Here is a 19,189-nt window from a genome sequence, read left to right on the forward strand (position 1 = left end):
TCCCCCAAATCCCTTTTCTTGGCTGTTCCAAATGCCCTCTCTTTGGGTCCCCACATCCCATGCTTTTTGCACCAACAGATCTCCTTTAATTGGCAACCCAATTCTCATCTCTTTAGGTCCCCAATCCCTTGTGTTTCATTTTCCCTCATTCTCTGTTCCTCTCTGTTTAGCACCCCCAAGACTCTTGGCACCCCTATTCCCCTCCTTTGGGCCCCCCAAATCCCTGCTCTGTCCTTATGCCCAGCCCCAGCCCTGGGCTCCTCCATGGGCAGAGGTGCACAAAGACCTTGGCAACCATGAGGTTGGGGGCAGCCCTGGGACCAACCAGGCTGCTTGGATGGGGTCACCCTGTGATCCCCCAGACTCACAGTTCCCTCATTGCTGCCTCATGGCTCTTCTTCCCCAGGCGCCACCACCTGTTGCTGTTGCCCTTCCTGGATTGGTGAGTTGGGTGACCCTGGGGCAAGGATGGGGCTGGGATGTCTTGCTGTTCTCAGTTCCCCTGAGACTTGGAGACACTCCTGCCGCCCCAAAGCCTCTGTTGGGCTCCCTCCAGATGTGGGAGGGCAATGGTCGGGGGGGGGGAGGCAATGGGGGGCAGTTGGGGCTGAGCTGGCTACAGGACCGTGCCTTGGCCATGCTGTTCTTGTGCCCACAATGGGTCCCTGCACCTTCAGGGTGTCCCACTGTGTCTTATTGCTCCCAGTGTGTTCCATTCTCCCCATACCCTCTGTGTGTCCCTAACGACCCCTTTTTCCCCAGGATGTGCTCAGCAGGACAGAGGAGAATCCCCCGCGCGTGAGACGTGTGGCCCTGGATTTACATGTCTAGGTGAGCAGCACAGGGATGCTTACAACCCCACAGGGGACTTAGGGGACCCTGGCTGTATCTGGAGCCCTGAGGACTGGGCATCAGGTGCTGGGAATTGATGGTATGGAGGGGACTGTCCCTGACCTGTTCCAGGGGGACCTGGGCACTCTCACCTCCAGCCCTTCCCTTGCAGTCTACAGCGATGTGCAGAGGAACAGATCTGGAGGGGGCAGGCTCAGGGTGCCCTTTGGATGGCCCAGAGTCACCATGCAGCTGAGACAGGGGCTATGGCTTCTGTCCCCATGGGACCCACATCCTGCGCTGGATCTCTTGGCTGCTGCCAGTCCTTCTCCTGCCCTAAGTCCTTGGGGACAAACCCTGCAGGGACAAGGCTTCTTCTTTCCAGTGATGCCCTCTGACATCCTCTGATGACCATTGCTGCCCTCTGATGACCTCTGATGACCAGTGTTGCCCTCTGAAGACCTCTGATGACCAGAGTTGCCCTCTGATGACCAGTGAAGACCCTGATGATCAATGACACCCTCTGATGATCAATAAATCCCTCAGCGAAGCTACACTCTGTGTGTCTGTGTCCTTGTTCTCATGCTCAGCATGGACTGCTTGGATCTGTCTCTGCCTGGCAGTGGTCACCTCAAAGTGCTGGGAAGCTTCCCCAGCTCCATGCCATGCGCACCATGTCCTGCACCCCTGTGGGCTTCGCCACCCTCTCTCATCATCTGCCTCAAAGTCCTAAAGGATGAAGATCCTCATGCTGCCAAGCAGCCCCAGTACCCTCCCTCTGCTCTCTCTCAGCTCCTCCATACAATTCCTCCCAAACTCGTTACACTTTGATCCATGGACACAGCGTGACTACATCACCCTCCTTTTACCCCCAGTCTTTCTGGAGCCACTTGTCCCTCCTTTGGGTCTGCTTTAGTCCTCTTGCGTCGGTGCCCCATCTCCCAGAACAAGGTCTGCTCACCCCCTCCCATGGACACCTCAAATCTCCTGATGACCAATGAAGCCCCCTGATGACCAGTGACACCCTCTCTTGATCAGTGATCACTAGGAAGAGTGGGGAGTGAGCAGATGAGCATATGTTGCTCAAGCAGCTGCTGGATTAAAACACAACTCCCACAGAGGTTCTGCTCGTCCATCTTGAGCTCTGGATCCAGCAGAGGCACAGAGACAAGGCTGGAACAACCTCCAGCAGTGTAAGATAGCTGCAGCCTAAGCCAATGGCCCCGTGGGTTACCTTGTTATCCCTGCCCAGCTGGGCTGGGTCAGGCACACCTGGCTGGGCATTGACTCCTGCCATCAGCTCTGCCTGTACTAGGGCCAAAATTTCTATGTAGCTAGCTCATCACCACAGCCATAAGGCCCATGTAAACTGACAGCAGTCCCAAGAACAAGTGACAGACATCCTGCAAGTCTGTAGAATCATGATTGGGCCTCCACTCTGTGTGGGGGCTGTTTGCTTACTGGTATGCCAACTCCCAGGCCTGCTCTTAACAACCCAGTGCTAATAACTCAGCCTCCACAATTGATGAAGTACATTCCCCAAGTGTATTTGCCTATAGCCCAATAGGACTTCAGTTGTTTAGCATTCAAAGTGAGCTACAAATCAAAGCTTACAAAAGCATTATATTGTATAATACTTATACAGAACTTAATGTGTCTTGCTCAGCAAAAGTGTCTAAGTTTGCTGACGCCTTAGGCTGCAAGTTGTGGACCTCCACCAAGTCAATCAAAGGAAGACCCTACTAGCTACTTTTAGCCAGAGGATGAGAAAGCCTCACCCACCAGCAGAAGCAAAGCTTACTTGCCATGTTGTTCGCACAAGACTGCAAATATCCAGGTTTGCAGATAAGGTACCACTAAGTCCCAAGGTCATAATGAGCTACACACACACCACTCCCATCTACCACGTGCAAACATAGCCTTTAAACTCTTGTGAATGTCATCAGTAACCAAATGCTTCCTCAGCTGTGTTGTGTCATGCAAATATTTTAATCAGTTTTATTAACCACATGCATACCAAGGCCTAGTGAATTGTGTGTTTATAAGGCTAGACTTCTTGCCTCTGCATACACCAGAGACTGAAATGTTCGGTACATGTGCAGTCATTGCAGCAACGCTGAAATATTGTTCAGGAAAAAGGATGAGGTCTTAAGTCCAAATGCCTGCACATCATATGTTGCCTGGAGAGAAGGCATTATTCAGACTCAAGTCAAATTCCAATTTCCCAAGTAGTTTTCCTCACCTCAGAGCAACCTGGAGATATGTGTGTGGTGGATCTCCCATACACCTGCTGCTGCTTATCTGTAGTACAGCCGAAAATCATTAGTGTGCATCTTATTCATGTTCAGTGTCACTCTCTCCAACAATGACCATACAGGGTCTGGGAAGAAGGAATGGCCATGAGAGTTCTGCAGAACGGGAGCCCCAGGGCAGCTGGGGGGAGGACCAGGTGTGCTCTCAATTGGCCTTATTTTCACTAAGAACCATTTCTGAGACTGGGAGAGTTAAAAGCTGTTTGAAATCAGCCCACTCTAAACAGCATTAGAACCAGCCACCAACATGCAGCTAGCTCTGCTTGACCCATGATTTACAAATTGCACTGATTAGACAAGAGTACTTTCACTTTTCTTGGGATCTAACTAAAGCACTGTAGATATCTTTCCGGTTCTCATAGGCCATATTTCCTTTGGGGCAGTCTCTTGCTGTCCCCTACATTAGAGCCATAGTCAAGCCTGGGTGCCTAACTGGAGAGCTGCTAACTTCAAGGAGAGAAACCTTGAAACTCTAATAATGCACAGTGGAGACAATTTAAACAAGCTTAAACTCAGGTGCTGAGTTGCATCACTGTCATTTGTCAGGCACCACCTTTTTAACCACATCTACTGAGACCTCATTAAAATCATCTCGAGTAATTTCCTAGGGGGGGCCAAACCAATATTATTAAATAGTTTGCCTTGGAATACAGGTGGCTAAAAGCTGAATGGAATTTGTGTTTGACTTCAGAGTAATTATTTCTGGTTTCTGCAGTGATTTGTGTCATGCTTCCTTACAGCAAAGAGAACATAGCAGATAATTCCCCAAAAGGAAATGTGAGGCTTAGAAAATAGGGAAAAAAAAAGAAAAGGAAAAAAAAAAAAGAAGAAGAAGAAAATGAAATGTGGGCAATTACAGATTAAAGGAACAAGAGAAATTCAGCACTTGTTCTCATGGACATATTATCATCCAACAGAAGTTTTAGTCATCCACCAAGAGCTATCGGCCCCGTTTTGCAGCCCCTCCCTTCTGCCTTCCAGCAGAAACGACTTCACATGGGACATATCTAAACACCCTGAGAAAAAAAGTGGCAATTGAAGAATTCTCTTTTGAGCTCAAATGTCCATCACTGAAACCATCTGTGATTTATGTTAACTAAAAAACCCCAAAACTTTCACAGTAAACTTTTTGAAGTGTGGCAGTATATGTCACAGAATCATAGAATCACAAGGTTGGAAAGGACCTACAAGGGAATCTAGTTCAACCATCCTCCCTTTACCATACCTACAGAAAACCACTAACCCATATCTCCTAGCTCCCTACCCAGACGCTTCTTGAACACTGCCAGGGATGGTGACTCCACCACCTCCCTGGGCAGCCATTCCAGTGCCTGACCACTCTCTGAGAAAAAAAAGTTCCTTCATATGTCCAGTCTAAACCTCATCTGATACAACTTGTGGCCATTTCCTCGGGTCCTGTTTGTTGCCTGGCAGAAGAGGTCAAGTCCCTCCTCATCACAACCTCCCTTCAGGAAGTTGTAAAGTGCAATGAGGTCTCCCCTGAGCCTCCTCTTCTCCAGGCTAAACAATCCCAGCACCCTGAGCTGCTCCTCATAAGACTTGTGCTCCAAACCCTCACAAGTTTTGTTGCCCTTCTCTGGACACATTCCAGGGCCTCAATGTCTTTCTTGTAGTGAGGAGGGCAAAACTGAACACAGTACTCAAGATGCAGCCACACCAGAGCTGAGTACAGAGGGATGATCACCTCTCTGCTCCTGCTGGCCATACTATTTCTTATACAGGCCAGGATGCTGTTGGCCTTCTTGGCCACCTGGGCACATTGCTGGCTCATGTTCAGCTGAGCATCAAGCAACACCCCCAGGTCCCTTTCCTCTTCACAGTCATCCAGCCACTCAACCCCAAGCTGATAGTGCTGCATGGGGTTATTGTGGCCAAAATGCAGGACATAGCATTTAGTCTTGTTGCACCTCATCCCATTCACCTCAGCCCAGCGATCCAGCCTATCCAGATTCCTCTGAAGGGCCTTCCTACCTTCAGGCAGATCGACACCACCTCCAACTTGGTGTCATCTGCAAACTTACTGAGGGTACACTAAATCCCCTCATCTAGGCCATCAATAAAGATATTAAACAAGATGGGCCCCAGTACCTAACCCCCGGGGGACACCACTTGTAATGGGTCACTAGCTGAACTTAACTCCATTAACCGCTACCTGCTGGGCATGACCCTCTAGCCAGTTCCTTACCCAAAGAAGGGTATACCTGTCCAGGCCACTGGCAGCCAGTTCCCCTGGGAGAATACTGTGAGAGACAGTGCCAAAGGCTTTGCTGAAGTCTAGGTAGACTTCATCAACAGCCTTTCCCTCATGGACCAGTCTGGTCATCCAGTCATAGAAGGAAATGAGGTTGGTCAAGCACAACATGCCTTTCTCAAACCCATGCTTGCTTTGCTTTATCCTCTAGATGCCACACAGAAGCTGTATGATCTCACCCAAGATGATATGTTCCATAACTTTCCCCGGTACCAGGTTCAGCTGACAGGCCTGTAGTTCCCTGGATACTCCTTACGGCCCTTCTTGTAGATGGGAGTCACATCAGCAAGCCTCCAATCCTCTGAGACCTATCCAGATAACCAGGAATGCTGGTAGATGGCAGAGAGTAGCTCAGCAATCACCCCTGCCAGCTCCCCCAGTACCCAAGGGTGGAGCCCACCTGGTTCCATGGACTTGCGACAGTCCAGATGGAGGCGGGGCTCTAACTGTTCACCTGAATCACTGGGGGTGTATTTTGTGTTCCATCCCAGACTTCCAGATCAGGGTATAAAGTGCCTTGAGGATAACTGATCTGCCTATTAAAGGCAGATGTGAAGAAGGTGCTGAGGACCTCAGCCTTCTCCTTATCCTCAGTAGTCACATTCCCCACTGCATCAACTAAAGGATGGACATCTTCCCTGGTTCTCCTCTTACTATTACATAGTAATATCTGTACATCTTTTACATATCTGTAAAAGGATTTCTTATTCTCCTTTACTGCAGTGGCCAATCGAAGTTCAGGTTGGGCTTTTGACTTCCTAACTTCTTCCCTGCATACCTTAGCAACTTCCTTGTGATCTCCCCAAGTAGACTGTCCCTCCTTCCAGAGGACACAGACTTTTTCTTCTGGAGTCTCAACAACAGTTCCCTGTTCATCCACCCCCATCTTCTTCCCCTACAGCTCACCTTACAGCATTCAGGGACAGCCTGTTCTTGTGACTTTAAGATTTCCATCCTGAGGAGTATCCAGGCTTCCTGGACCCTTCTACCCCTAAGGAGTGACTCCCATGGGACCCGTGCTACAAGTGTCCTGGACAGGTTAAAGTCTGCCCTCTAGAAGTTCAGGATAGTAGTTTTGCTAGTCACCCTTCTGACATCTCCAAGAATAGAGAATTCTACCATTTCATGGTTGCTCTGCCCAAGACAATCCCCAACCTTCACATCTCCTACCAGTCCTTCACTGTTAGTGAAGAGCAGGTCTAGCAGAGCACCACCCCGGTAGGGGGCCTCATCCATCTCTTCATCCTGATTAGGTGGTCTACAACAGACCCCCAGCAAGATGTCACCCCTACAGGCCTTCCCCCTAATCCTTACCCACACACACTTGACTTCATCATTCCCAACCCCAAACTCATTCAACATCAAATGGTATAAAGGGCCACACCACCACCCTTCCTTCCTCGTCTGTCCTTACAATAGCTATCTATCTCAGTACTCCAGTCATGGGAGCGGTCCCAGCATGTTTCAGTTTGTCACAGAGATCTAGATCAACCTATGTCCATGACAGGGGTGCAGTAGGCCTGTGGGCCCCTGGCCCCCAAAAATGTGATGGGAAAAGGGATAAGGAGTAGGGAAATGGGAGCTGGGCTCAAGGAAATAAAACAGAGCAGTGGCAATTATCTAAGGAGGAAAACTTACTTTACTATGATATCAGAATGCAAGATAACACAGTATAATACAATCTAACTGAAATTGAGGCTAATAAATCAAGTAAAATAAAAGAGAGAGAGGTTTCCAAAGACCAAGAAGCCTACTTTGAAATTGAAGTCAACACAGCTTGGAAGCACTCCCACACCTGTTGCCAGGCAGTGAGAGAGAGAGAGAGTGTGTCACTTCCATGACGTATTTCCCTCTCCAACCATGACGTGGTAGGAATGCCACGTTGCAACACCGGAGGCCCGGGTTCGAATCCCCCTGTGGCACAAGTGGTAGAAGTGCCGCTCTGCTACACAGGGGCTCGAATCCCGGGGGTTGGACTCGATGATCTCTAAGGTCCCTTCCAACCTGCACGAGACTGTGATACTGTGTGTGTCATTCTTCTTCTCTGTGCAGACTTCTCATGTCTGCAACATGAGCTATTTCCCCAGAGCAGAGGGAAAGTGGGAAAGCGGGAGAGAAGGGAGGGAAAAACAGAGTTTTCTGCTCTGGGCACAGCTCAACGTGGCATGCAACAGAACCTTGTGGGGGGGGGGGGGGGGAGATCAGCACTTAAAATGATTTTTCAGCAAAACTGGAAAACCTGCATGGTTTTATTTCATTTTATTTTCGGGGAAACCCCGCTCAGGGCTTTTGAGAGTCTGGAGATGGGAGATCAAGAAGCAAAGTGGTGAGCATGCTTTTTGGGGGAGCCTAAAAGGCAGGAGGTGGCACATGGCCAGTGCCACAGGGCTGGAACTCATCGGACACACTTGCAAAGTAAATCAGCCCAGCTCTTGGCTGGGCTGTGGTAGCCAATTGCTGGGGATCCCCACATCCCCCAGCTTCTTGTTCACTCCCCACGCGTTATCCTTCGGAGCTGTGTGTTCCTGGAAGCCACAGGGCCCTGCTGTACCTCTCCCGCAGAAGACCAGGCTCTCGCTCCCTGGGATGGAGGAAGCAGCACTCATCCATACTGTGCTCCCCATCTCCTTCCAGCTTGCTGGGGGGGTCAGGCAGCCTTTGGAGAACCCCACATGAGGCAAGCTGCTGCTGGCTTTGCTTGCTTTCCGTTTCCTACAAATGGCATTCCTAGCACAGCAGCCTTAGCTGAGCCTAGCAAACGTGAAGGCCCCACTGCAGGAGGTCTTAACCACGGCCGGGAAGATCTCGCCGGCTTAGCCGAGCCGCCCCGGCAGCGACATCTAGCGTCCGCCGCGGAGCACTGCAGTCGCTCGGGAGCCGGGCAGACCGTGCCGGTGCACGGTGTTTTGCTCACTTTACTGCCTTGCTTAATTAAATAAAGCTCTCCCTTTATGTATCACACTGGACTTTGTCTGGTTTTGTCATGAGAATCTATAACAGTAACCTCCTGGGCAGTGGTCCCTCTGAGCAGGGACAGCACAGAGCCTTCTCCACTTGCCTCCCTCATCTGGCTGTGGTCTCCCTGTTTATCAGCACTGTCCTTTATGCCTACCTGAAGCCCCCCACAAGCAATAGCTTTCCTTTCTCACAACTAAATTCATTTTCATCCTTTTATATTTCACAACAGCTGTAGGAAACTGCAAAGCTCCTCAGAACAGCTCTGCCCTTTCTGAGTCAGGCATGCCTTACAGCACCTCAGCACCTCTAATGAGGGGTATGTAGATGAGAGCAATGTATGTAATGAGAGCAATGTAGGTTGGGCTGAACCAGGGCAGCCACAGCCACTACTGGAGAACTGAGACATGGTCCGATTGTTTGTCCTTAGTGGGCTGATTGGAACAATTTGGGTTTCCATCCGTGTCATCATAGGAATTCCATGTTGTAAATGTCAGGAATGTATTCACAACAATCACTGCTGATGATGGCACAGGTACCCTCCTGGATAGCTGTCCATTTTTCCAGTGCTACATGATTCTCCAAGACAACTTTTCTCATGAGTGGTGCTACCATTCAGTGGAGAGATGTGCAGCTTGTGGCGAGAAGACAGCCATAGCACAGAACCACCAAGCAGTCCATTTATATCGATGTCTGGTGAGAAAAGTATGGCAGTCAGTTGATGTCTGTGGCTATTTGGAATGTATTGCACTGGGTACGTAGGGTCATCCCCAAGTACACTGCCTGGCACTGCCATACCCCAGGCGGGACCTTGGTCCCGGCTCCAGCTCCTGCCCAGTGCAGCAGGTTTACTGGGCCAGACGGGCTGCAACCAGGGGAGCAGCGGTTCCCAGGCGTGTTGCAGCCTGGGTTGGGTTCCGAGGGGCACAGGAAGGGGTTGCAGCTGGGACAGAAAGGAAGGGAGTAGAGGTTAGCATTCTCTGCTGCCCGGTTGGCTCTCTGTTTCAGAGTGCAGCTGGGACTGCTTTACTTGCTCTGGGCCACGGGAGACATGAGATGACCTCACTCCGCAGCTCTACATACATGGACTGTATTGTAGGTTTAAACTCCCCGATGCCTCCTTTTGAGTGTCTTAATGTGAAGTCTCCAAGGGGGGAATTTTCAGTCCCCTGCCCACCCCCCGCCCCAGCAGCTCCCAGTTTCCCCTTGGGGACCCCGCGGGCAACATCTGCATTTGTAATCCGCATTAGCCAGAGTGTTATCAGTGTTGCTGCTCATTGTCTTCCTGTGCAGGGCCTGCTGTGCCACCCCCCTGCAGAAGGGCTGGGGAGGGCTGGGCTGGCACATTGACTGCTGTGTTCCCTCACAGCTTCCCTGCCATTTCTCTTGTCCCTGCAGGCTCCAGTTCACCTTCTGCCTTCCAGCCATGATCATCCCAGCCTTCAGGAGAGCAGAAAAATCAAACAAAATGAGAGAGAGAAGAGTACCCAAAGTAGGAGTCAAACCATGATAGTGCGAGAGCAGCACGTGTTTTTCTCTGTGGGGAGCTGAGAAGGCCACAGGCAGAGAGCAGCTGGGGTCTAGTCCGGAGTCTCATCCCGCTTCCTTTTAACGCCAAGTCCTCTGGGGATGATCCCCCCCCTTCCTCCCTGACTATGGGAACCCAAAATGCCGAAAATGGTGGTAACACGGAATGAGAACATGAACTCTTTAACTTCCACTGGTCTGTATGATGTTCTATGTGGAATACAGACAACAGAAATCATAAACCCACAACACAGAGGCACTGACAGATGTGAGCCTGAAAGCACAGATGCCAGCCAGGAGCCCAGGGATGGTCTATAAGCTGCTGCAGGCTGTAGTCACTGCACAATCTGATGAACAGCTGTGTGCTTCCTGCTGGACTGTAAGTTTCTGAGAACATCTGACCCCAACAGCTCCAGAAATGTCTCAGAAGATGCAGGACAGACAGAGTCACTGCATGTTCTTTATTTTGTTAAGGTTCACGGAGAGGCTAGTTCATAATGTACAGTGTGGCTACATTACAAAGGTGCAAGCTGAAAAGGAATTGATTTCAATCCTAAGGTTTTAGTGAAAAACATTACAGTATTAAAAAAAAATGAATAAGATTTAATAAATTACACTTATAAAATTGCACAAAACATACAAAAAGGAGAGTTTGATTCAGTAAAAAGCTCAATACAAGTCATGAATTCAAAGAGACGTGCAGTTCACTGCTTGTGAAACACATTTAATAATCACTTTCCTCACTGCATCCTTGACCTCCTTGTTCCTCATGCTGTAGATGAGGGGGTTCAATGCTGGAGGCACCACTGAGTACAGAACTGCCACCATCAGGTCCATAGATGGAGAGGAGATGGAGTGGGGCTTCAGGTAGGCATAAAGGACAGTGCTGACAAACAGGGTGACCACGGCCAGGTGAGGAAGGCATGTGGAGAAGGCTTTGTGCCGTCCCTGCTCAGAGGGCATCCTCAGCACAGCAAGGAAGATCTGCACGTAGGACACAACTATGAAAACAAAGCACCCAAAGCCTAAACTGACACTAAAAATGATAAACACAACTTCCCTGAGGTAGGAGCCAGAGCAGGAGAGTTTGAGGATCTTGGGGATTTCACAGAAAAACTGGTTCACAACATTGCCTTGGCAGAGAGGCAGTGAAAACGTGCTGGCAGTGTGCAGCAGGGAATTGAGAACCCCAGTGCCCCAGGCAGCTGCTGCCATGGTGGCACAAGCTCTGCTGTCCAGGAGGGTCCCATAGTGCAGGGGCTTGCAGATGGCAATGTAGCGGTCATAGGACATGATGGTGAGAAGGGAAAACTCTGCTGAGATGAAGAAAATAAAGAAAAAGAGCTGTGCAGCACATCCTGTGTAGGAGATGGCCCTGGTGTCCCAGAGCGCGTTGGCCATGGCTTTGGGGAGAGTGGTGGAGATGCAGCCCAGGTCGAGGAGGGCCAGGTTGAGGAGGAAGAAGTACATGGGGGTGTGCAGGCGGCGGTCGCAGGCTACGGCTGTGCTGATGAGGCCGTTGCCCAGGAGGGCAGCCAGGTAGATGCCCAGGAAGAGCCAGAAGTGCAGGAGCTGCAGCTGCCGCGTGTCTGCCAACGGCAGCAGGAGGAACTCGCTGATGGAGCTGCTGTTGGGCATCTGCTGTTGTTGTGCTTGGAGTCCTGCTCAGAGTGCAGAAGGTAATGACAAGTCCAGACCATTCTCAGAGACACTCCTCCTGCTATAACATAAAATATTTTCATTCTCCTACAATAGTGTACATTTAGCAACATTACTTGCATTTAATTTCATGTTGTTCAGCATTCCTAAATCAGATGCAGCATTTGGAGCTGTAACCTTCCACTTCTTTTCTTATCCCTTCTCCCTGGATATTTTCATCTGTTTCAAGTCTCATATCTTTACCCCAAGTGCTCTTAGAGCCCCCTACCCCAGCTTCTGTGACATTCAGTTTCAGTTAGAAAATGCTGCATGTTTGTAGGATAAGTGAATTATTCATGCCTACAGAAAATGATCATAATTACATCCTTTGAGAAAGGGGAGACTGAAAGCACATCATGTGTGACTGTTCACAAAACAAGCAATTGATTGACGAAAAATTCTCAGAACTCTTATTGCCCCTTTTAGATTTCTGACTCCAAACCTCTTTGCCTCAGAACAGGAAATGGAAACCCCCTGCCTTGGCTCTCCTCTTGCAAAGTGCCCTCAGAAACATTCAGTTGTGCAGTGGAGCTGTGATCCCCTGCCCCAGGCAGCAGCTGTGGCAGTTAAAGCCCTGCCGGGGGGCTCCTTCCCCCCACCCATCTCCCCGCAGCGCCCTGGGCAGCTCCCCGGGCAGGCTGAGTGCTGAGCCTGGCAGGCGGCAGAGTCCCATACCCGGCACACAGCCCCTGGGGCACAGCAGGGACCCTGCTCTGCAGGACAGCCCTGGGCACCCGCCTGCAGCCCCGGCTGCACAGCCTGCAGCTGTGCTGGGACATGCAGCCCTCAGGGCTGTGCTCTGACACTGCAGCAGGGAAGCCCAGAGCTGGAGCAGAAGGCTTTTAACACAGTAAAGAAACATGCAGTACCTGCAGCCGGATCTGCTATGGGGTGTCCCAGATTGTTAGTGCTCTATGAAAAGCAGCTCACGGTCTGCAGAGAGACTTACCATGTCATGCTCTGTGAGCAATGTTCCTGCATCGATCTCACAGCCCACTCACACCATACACATCCTGTAAGCTCTCTCCAATTTCTTTCCTCTCCTTCTGTTAACTTCAGGCTGTGCTGTGCACAAGAGCTACTCCTGGGCACAGCTATCTCTCTACATCTCTGCCCACTTTTATGAGCTCCCTGTGTCCCAGGTGCCAGGACAAGCAAGCAGCAGATGATGTCATTTTTATCCTTCCCACTCATCTCCCCTGACGTGTCCCTGGGTACTCATGGCCAACAACTCGTGAAAGACAACAGCATCATGACTGTGCTTTGAAATTCTCTCAATTAACCACCACATGTCCAGTGGTCAGTGACTGATTGGAGACATATAACGAGTACTATCAGAGTTAGTTTGATGAAGCACAAAGGGCACCCAGACGAGGACGGGGAGGTTTGGACTTTCCCTGTGCTGGGCAGTGATCCAGCTGAGGCAGTGCAGGAGTCTCATCCGTTGACAGAAATCCTGGAGCTGAAATGGGATTCAGCTCCGGGAAAAGCATTAACGTTTGCAACTGGTCAACCAGAGTATGAGTGTTATTAAGATTCCAGCTAGAAAACGTTGTCAGCATTGTGTAGTATGAATAAACCATGGTTTTTAATCTAAATGTCAGAGTGAGTGTGGTGTGAGTGAGACACAGAACAGCTGCAGGGTGAGTGCTGAGTCCCGATCCATGCTTCCTTCCTCCTGTGAGGGAAATGGCCAGACACGGATGAAGTGAAAGACTGTGTTGTCTGTCCACTCATAAGTACTTTCTGCTTGTATGTAAGAAGACGGGAGTTTGTATTCTGTAGATTAGTAAGATTGTCCTGAGGAGAGGTGTACATTCCACCACCAATGAGTGTCAACCCATTTATGTAATACTATGTACTGCTTGTGAGGAAGTGTGTGAGGGAGGTGGTTCAGTCAGTGCTGGTTCTGTGGCACAGTGTTTATAACTGAAGAATACAGACTGTATTAAGGGAGATTATGTGAACTGAAGAACTGTACTGTTTGACAAACTGTTTTGATGGTATACGAAATTGTAATTGTTAATTATATATGAAAGTGTACTTGAGGGAATGTGGAAGTGTATCTGAGCATACAAATAGAGGAAGCATTTACAGAGGAAAAAGGGTTAAAGTGAGTTTACCTGCACTGACATGAGAGCAACACCCTGCACCGCTGCCCTGTGAGCTGAGCAGAGAAGAGTGGAGACACAGTCCCCATGTATCAGGTAGTGTTATTCTGCTTACCAAATGAATGAGTTCACTACAGAAGAGGCAAATCTTTCCCTCTGCTCCATTTGTGGCATACTCTGGAGTTAAAGGCATTGCAAAGCTATGGCACATCTATTTTCTTTCAATGATGACACCTTAGTGTGCTCTGGGCTCTCATTTCAATTGCATCTAAAGAAGTCTAGGGTCATACCAGCTGACAGGAAGCTGGCAAATGTTGTCTCGTTGTAAGGAAGAGCAAGAAAGATGACATGGGCAATTATGGACCTGTCAGTCCAGAGCCTGGTAAAATTATGGAGAAAATGATGGTGGGAGTTATGGAAAAACAGCTGAAGGACAATTCTGTCATTGGTCGCAGCCAACACAAGTTTGTGAGGCGAAGGTCCTGTTTAATTTAAGCTCATTCTGTGACACAGTTATCCGTTTAGTTGAGCAAGGGAAGCCAGTTGATGTAATCCTTGAGGATTTCAGTGGAGATTTTGACACTGTTTCTCACAACCTTCTGAACAGAATGTTCTGCATATGGCTAGACAGAAACACAATGTGGTGGGTGAGCAGTCGGCCAGTAGGTCAGTCCCAAAGGATTATAGTCAGTGGGTTCCATTGGGCTGGTAGATGGTCACTGTCGGGGTCCCCAGGGTTCCATTTGGGGGCCACTTTCCTTTCATGTTTATGCAGATGACTTGAATGCAGGACTAGAAGATGTTCTGAGCAAGTTTGCTGATGAGACCAGATGAGGAGGTGCTGTTGCCTCCACTGAGGGTGGAGAGGACTTGCAGAGAGATGTGGACAAGTCAGAGAAGTGGGTACCAGTTGGTACTAAGCACCAAGTGCATAAAGTATAACAAGAACAAGTGCCTGATTGTGCACCTGGGTAGGGGCAATGCTGGACATACACACTGACTGGATATGGGACACTGGAGAGGAGTCTGACTGGAAAGGGTTGGGGTGCTGGTCAGCATCACACTGAATGTGAGTCAGCAGTGTGCCAAGGCAGCCAGGAAAGCCAACAGTCCCCTGGAGTGCATGAAGCAACTTATTGCCAGCTGGGTGAGGGAAAGGATCATCCCTCTGCTCTGCATTGCTACTGCCTCACTAGCAGCACTAGGTGCACTTCTGGGCACCGCAGAACATAAAGGACTTCAAACTCTGGGAGAATGTGCAAAGGAGGGCACTGGAACTGAGAGATCTGAAGTTCAGAGTTTCACAGGGATTGACTGCTTGTTCAGACTGGGCCCTTCTCACATCCCACATCCTGCAATGAGACACAGGGCACATGTGGGATAGGAACTTAACAGCATCCTTGCACCACATGCAGAGCCTGGGATCTTCCGTTCCTATGTCTTTCACTTAACATCATATAGACTTCCAACTCACTGCCACAGGAAGTGCCCTGAGCCAACATGAGAGACAGGATCTCCCTACTTCTGGTCTTGCAATCAGGGCTTGACCTGTCTGCTTCGTAAGGCAAAGGAGATGTTTCTTAGCATGCCAGTGCCTTTGCCTGCCTGTAGTCATGGCTTCCAGTTATCTTCTCTAACAAGTCCCTTGGAAAGCTTGCTTGTTAATGTTCCTCAGTGGGCCCATTAATACTCCAAGAAACTTCACTGTTACTTCTGACTTTGTCTTGTTGAGCACTTTGTGCAAACTTCTCTCTGCACTGGAGGCTGATGAACTCAGCATCAAATGCGCCCTGGGGCCCATTATAACCTAAAGAATCTCCTGTGCCTTATGCCATCTTGTTATCTTCTTCAGGTTATCAGAACTTGTTCAGCAAAAAGGAGGGATATCTGGAGAGAGCTTAAAGAGAAAGAATCCATTATAAATTTATTGTCTCTTTATTTATAGCTGGGTTTAAAGCAGCACTGTGCAACTGATACCAATCCAGGATGTCCCAATGAGTTCTGTACTGTTACTGTGTTGACAAAGGTCCTTCTCAACCTCCCCACACAATTTCTGCTCACAATGGACCTATGGGACTTGCATCACTTTTCTTCACATCACTCTTCTCCTCTGCATTCATCCGCTCAGTGTTAAAACTGCTTTGCACCAACTCCCACTGGCTTTCCTCAGAGAACCAGCTGCACATGGAAAAGGAAAGATTTCTCTTTTTTATCTGGCCAGCAAATGGAAGGAAAGGTGATACAATTGAATGAACAGTAAAACACAGTGATCAACTGCATGCCATGTTCAAGCTGCATCTATTGAAGTTTGATTTTCATATGGAATATTTTTAAAAGAAATGATTTAGACTGAGATAGGATAGGATAGATTGAATCACAGTGAAGTAGTTGACAACAGAGGCCATCAGACTCTGGGAGATGGAGCAAATTCCAGTAATCTCCCTGGGATAGATCAGCCAGGTAGTTGAGAGGTATCAACTTAAAACTGATCAGGACTTGTGAGTATTTCACACATTGAGATGGGTTAACACATTCTCATTGATTTCTATCTTTGTCTCCAACTCTGTTTTTCACTTTTACTGACATTAATGAACATCTTTCAGACTTCGTGCCTTAATAAAAAAGAGACAGTGATTGAGAAAAAGAAAAAGTATAAGAAGAAAAAGAAAAAGAAGAGATAGGAAGGGATAGATCAAATCACAGTGAAGGAGTTGACAACACATTCCATCAGACTTTGGGGAGATGGAACAAATTCCAGTAATCCCCCTGAAAGTCAGAAATCAGACAGATAATTGGGAGGTATCTGACTTAACAAAGAGCAAGGGATGGAGAAATCTGGAGGGCAGTGGGAGTAGTTTGTGCCCAAATGGCCTGCTGAAAACATGCCCTTAACCATGGCCATTTCTTTAGGAGAGCTGAAAAAACTTGGAGGATGAGGCACATCAAATAGGCAGCAGGGAAGAGTAGTGCTGGGCACCAGGCTACAGTCACAGGGCATTGGCACTGGCACCGCTGTCTGTGTCTCTGAATCTGAAGACATTTGTGTCCAGCGAACACAGTTCTGGAAAACATTGTAGTTTCAGTAAAAGAAAAGAAAAGACATCAAATCACCTCAAAGATTCATATTTACAACTTAAAATGGAACAAGACTCATGAGAATTTTTCATGTTGAGAAGGGTTAACACATTTTCATTGATTTCCATCTTTGTTTTCAATTATTTGTTTCAGTTTTATTGACATTTATGATCAACTATTAAGCTTACAGCCTCAAAATAAATAAATTAATTAAAAGAGATACATTTGCATCTTGCACATGGACTGATGCCCCTTTGACATTCACAGTTCCCACAAGTCCTTCCATGCCGGAGAGTATGAGATCCAGCAGAGCACCTCTCCTCTTTGGTTCCTCCATGGCTTGGTCAAGAAGCTGCCATCTGTGCTCTCCATGGATCTGCTGGATGCCACATGCCCTGCTGTGCTGTCCCTGCCGCAGATAATGGAGTGACAAAGGCCACCAAATGGGACAAGGGACAGACAATATCAGATTCCCATCTGTCTGCAGAGGGCACCTTCCATTGACTCTCCCTGATCAGGAAGACAAGAAAAGACACTGATGGTCTCCTCTGTTGGCCATTTCCATTAGCTCTGACCTGTCTGCTCTGCCATCCCCAGGCAGAGCTCAGTGCACTCTCACAGAGGGCAGTCGCTCTTCCTTGTCTCCTCACCCATCCATCCTAAAGACTCGGTATCCCCCTTGTGCTACAGTGCAGTTGTGGAAGCCATTAAACTGTGTCCCCATGGTCCAAACAGGAGCTCAGGCCAGCAGCTCTATCAAGATTTCTAGCTTACTGCTTGTTGGTGTTTGCATTAGTGCAAAACCACAGAAGTAAACATCCTAATTGAAAAGCATCACTGGACATAGCCTGACTGGATAGCTCATCTATGGTATCAGTGTGCAGAAGGTGGCACACAGACATTAGACCGATCGTGTGTCTTGGAGGTGACGTAGCAGCACGGACACACCATGGGCATGGCTTTGCTGAAGGCCCTGTGCTGCACTTGCAGCTGCATGTGAATTCACCAGACAGCCGGTGCTATCCCCTCTCTGGCCCTCAGCTGATGCCCAGGAAGGAGGTGTCTATCTCAGGGATTTCCCACACGGTTTACAAGCACTGGCAAACATCAGGAGCAGCCCAGGCACCTTGGGCATCACCCAGTGTCTGTGTGTGAGCAGCTGCCTCCCTGCTGAAGGACCGAGGACTCAGAGCAGGAGCTCACATGCAGGCAACTCCTTGTGCACTTCTGAACTGAACCAGAGGAATCCCAATGATACTGTGTGTCCATGGGGAGCTGAATCCCATTTCAGCTCCAGGATTTCTGTCAACGGATGAGACTCCTGCACTGCCTCAGCTGGATCACTGTCCTGCACAGGGAAAGTCCAAACCTCGCCTTCCTTGTCTGGGTGCCCTTATTGTTTCATCAAACGAACTCTGGGAGCACTCCCCATATGTCTCCAATCAGTCACTGACCACTGGACATTTGGTGGTTAATTGAGCGAATTTCAAAGCACAGTCATGATGCTGTTTTCTTTCAGGAGCTGTTGGCCATGAGGACCCAGGGACATGTCAGGGGAGACAAGTGGGAAAGATAAAAATGACATAATCCGCTGCTTGCTTGTCCAGGCTCCTGGGACAGAGGGAGCTCATAAAAGTGTGCAGGGCTGCAGAGAGGCAGCTGTGCCCAGGAGCAGCTCTTGTGCACAGCACAGCCTGCAGGTGACAGAAGGAGAGGAGAGAAATTGAAGAGAACTTACAGGAAGTGTGAAGTGTGAGTGGGCTGTGAGCTCTCTGCAGGAGCATTGCTCACAGACCATGACAAGGTAAGTCTCACAGCTGACCATGAGCTGCTTTTAATTAAGGGATAACTATAACTGGGACATGCCATAGGAGATCTGACTGCAGGCACTGCATGTTTCTTTACTGTGGAAAAAGCTTTCTGCTCCAGCTGAGACGGGTGCCCAGGGCTGTCCTGCAGAGCAGGGTCCCTGCTGTGCCCCAGGGGCTGTGTGCCGGGTATGGGACTCTGCCGCCTGCCAGGCTCAGCACTCAGCCTGCCCGGGGAGCTGCCCAGGGCGCTGCGGGGAGACGTGTGGGAGGAAGGAGCCCCCAGCAGGGCTTGTGCTGCTACAGCTGCTGCCTGGGGCAGGGGGATCAGAGATCCATTGCACAACTCTGTTTTCTAGGGCCCTTGGAAGAGGAGATACAAGGCAGGGGATTCCCATTTCTTGTTCTGAGGCAAAACGAATTGGAGGCAGAAAGTGGCTGTCACACTTCTGAGAATTTTGCATCTGTAAGTTGCTTTTTTTGTGAACAGTCATACGTTTTGTGCTTCCAGTCTCCCATTTTTTGAAGGATGATTATTAATATTAATTATCATCATTTTCTGTAGGTATGAATAATTCACTTTAGCTGCAAAGAGGCAGC

At 49.0% G+C, this 19,189-nt stretch overlaps 2 protein-coding genes across 2 annotated transcripts in view; both read right to left on the reverse strand.

The window, feature by feature from the left end:
• The window catches only part of LOC146754426 (uncharacterized), a 599,901-nt gene that overhangs the window by 415,843 nt on the left and 164,869 nt on the right, over positions 1-19,189 (reverse strand). The window lies entirely within an intron of this gene.
• On the reverse strand, positions 10,585-11,535 carry LOC146754445 (olfactory receptor 14C36-like). Its single transcript, XM_085527462.1, has one exon. The coding sequence runs from the start codon at positions 11,533-11,535 to the stop codon at positions 10,585-10,587; it is 951 nt and encodes a 316-aa protein (XP_085383588.1).

The sequence above is a fragment of the Coturnix japonica genome, chromosome W (genome assembly GCF_054131305.1).
Source record: "Coturnix japonica strain WE chromosome W, WE-NBRP24, whole genome shotgun sequence".
NCBI classification, from domain to species: domain Eukaryota; kingdom Metazoa; phylum Chordata; class Aves; order Galliformes; family Phasianidae; genus Coturnix; species Coturnix japonica.

What these genes read in the sequence shown, in the direction of transcription:
- LOC146754445 (XM_085527462.1), bottom strand. Translation starts at nt 11,535, where the DNA reads ATGCCCAACAGCAGCTCCATCAGCGAGTTCCTCCTGCTGCCGTTGGCA.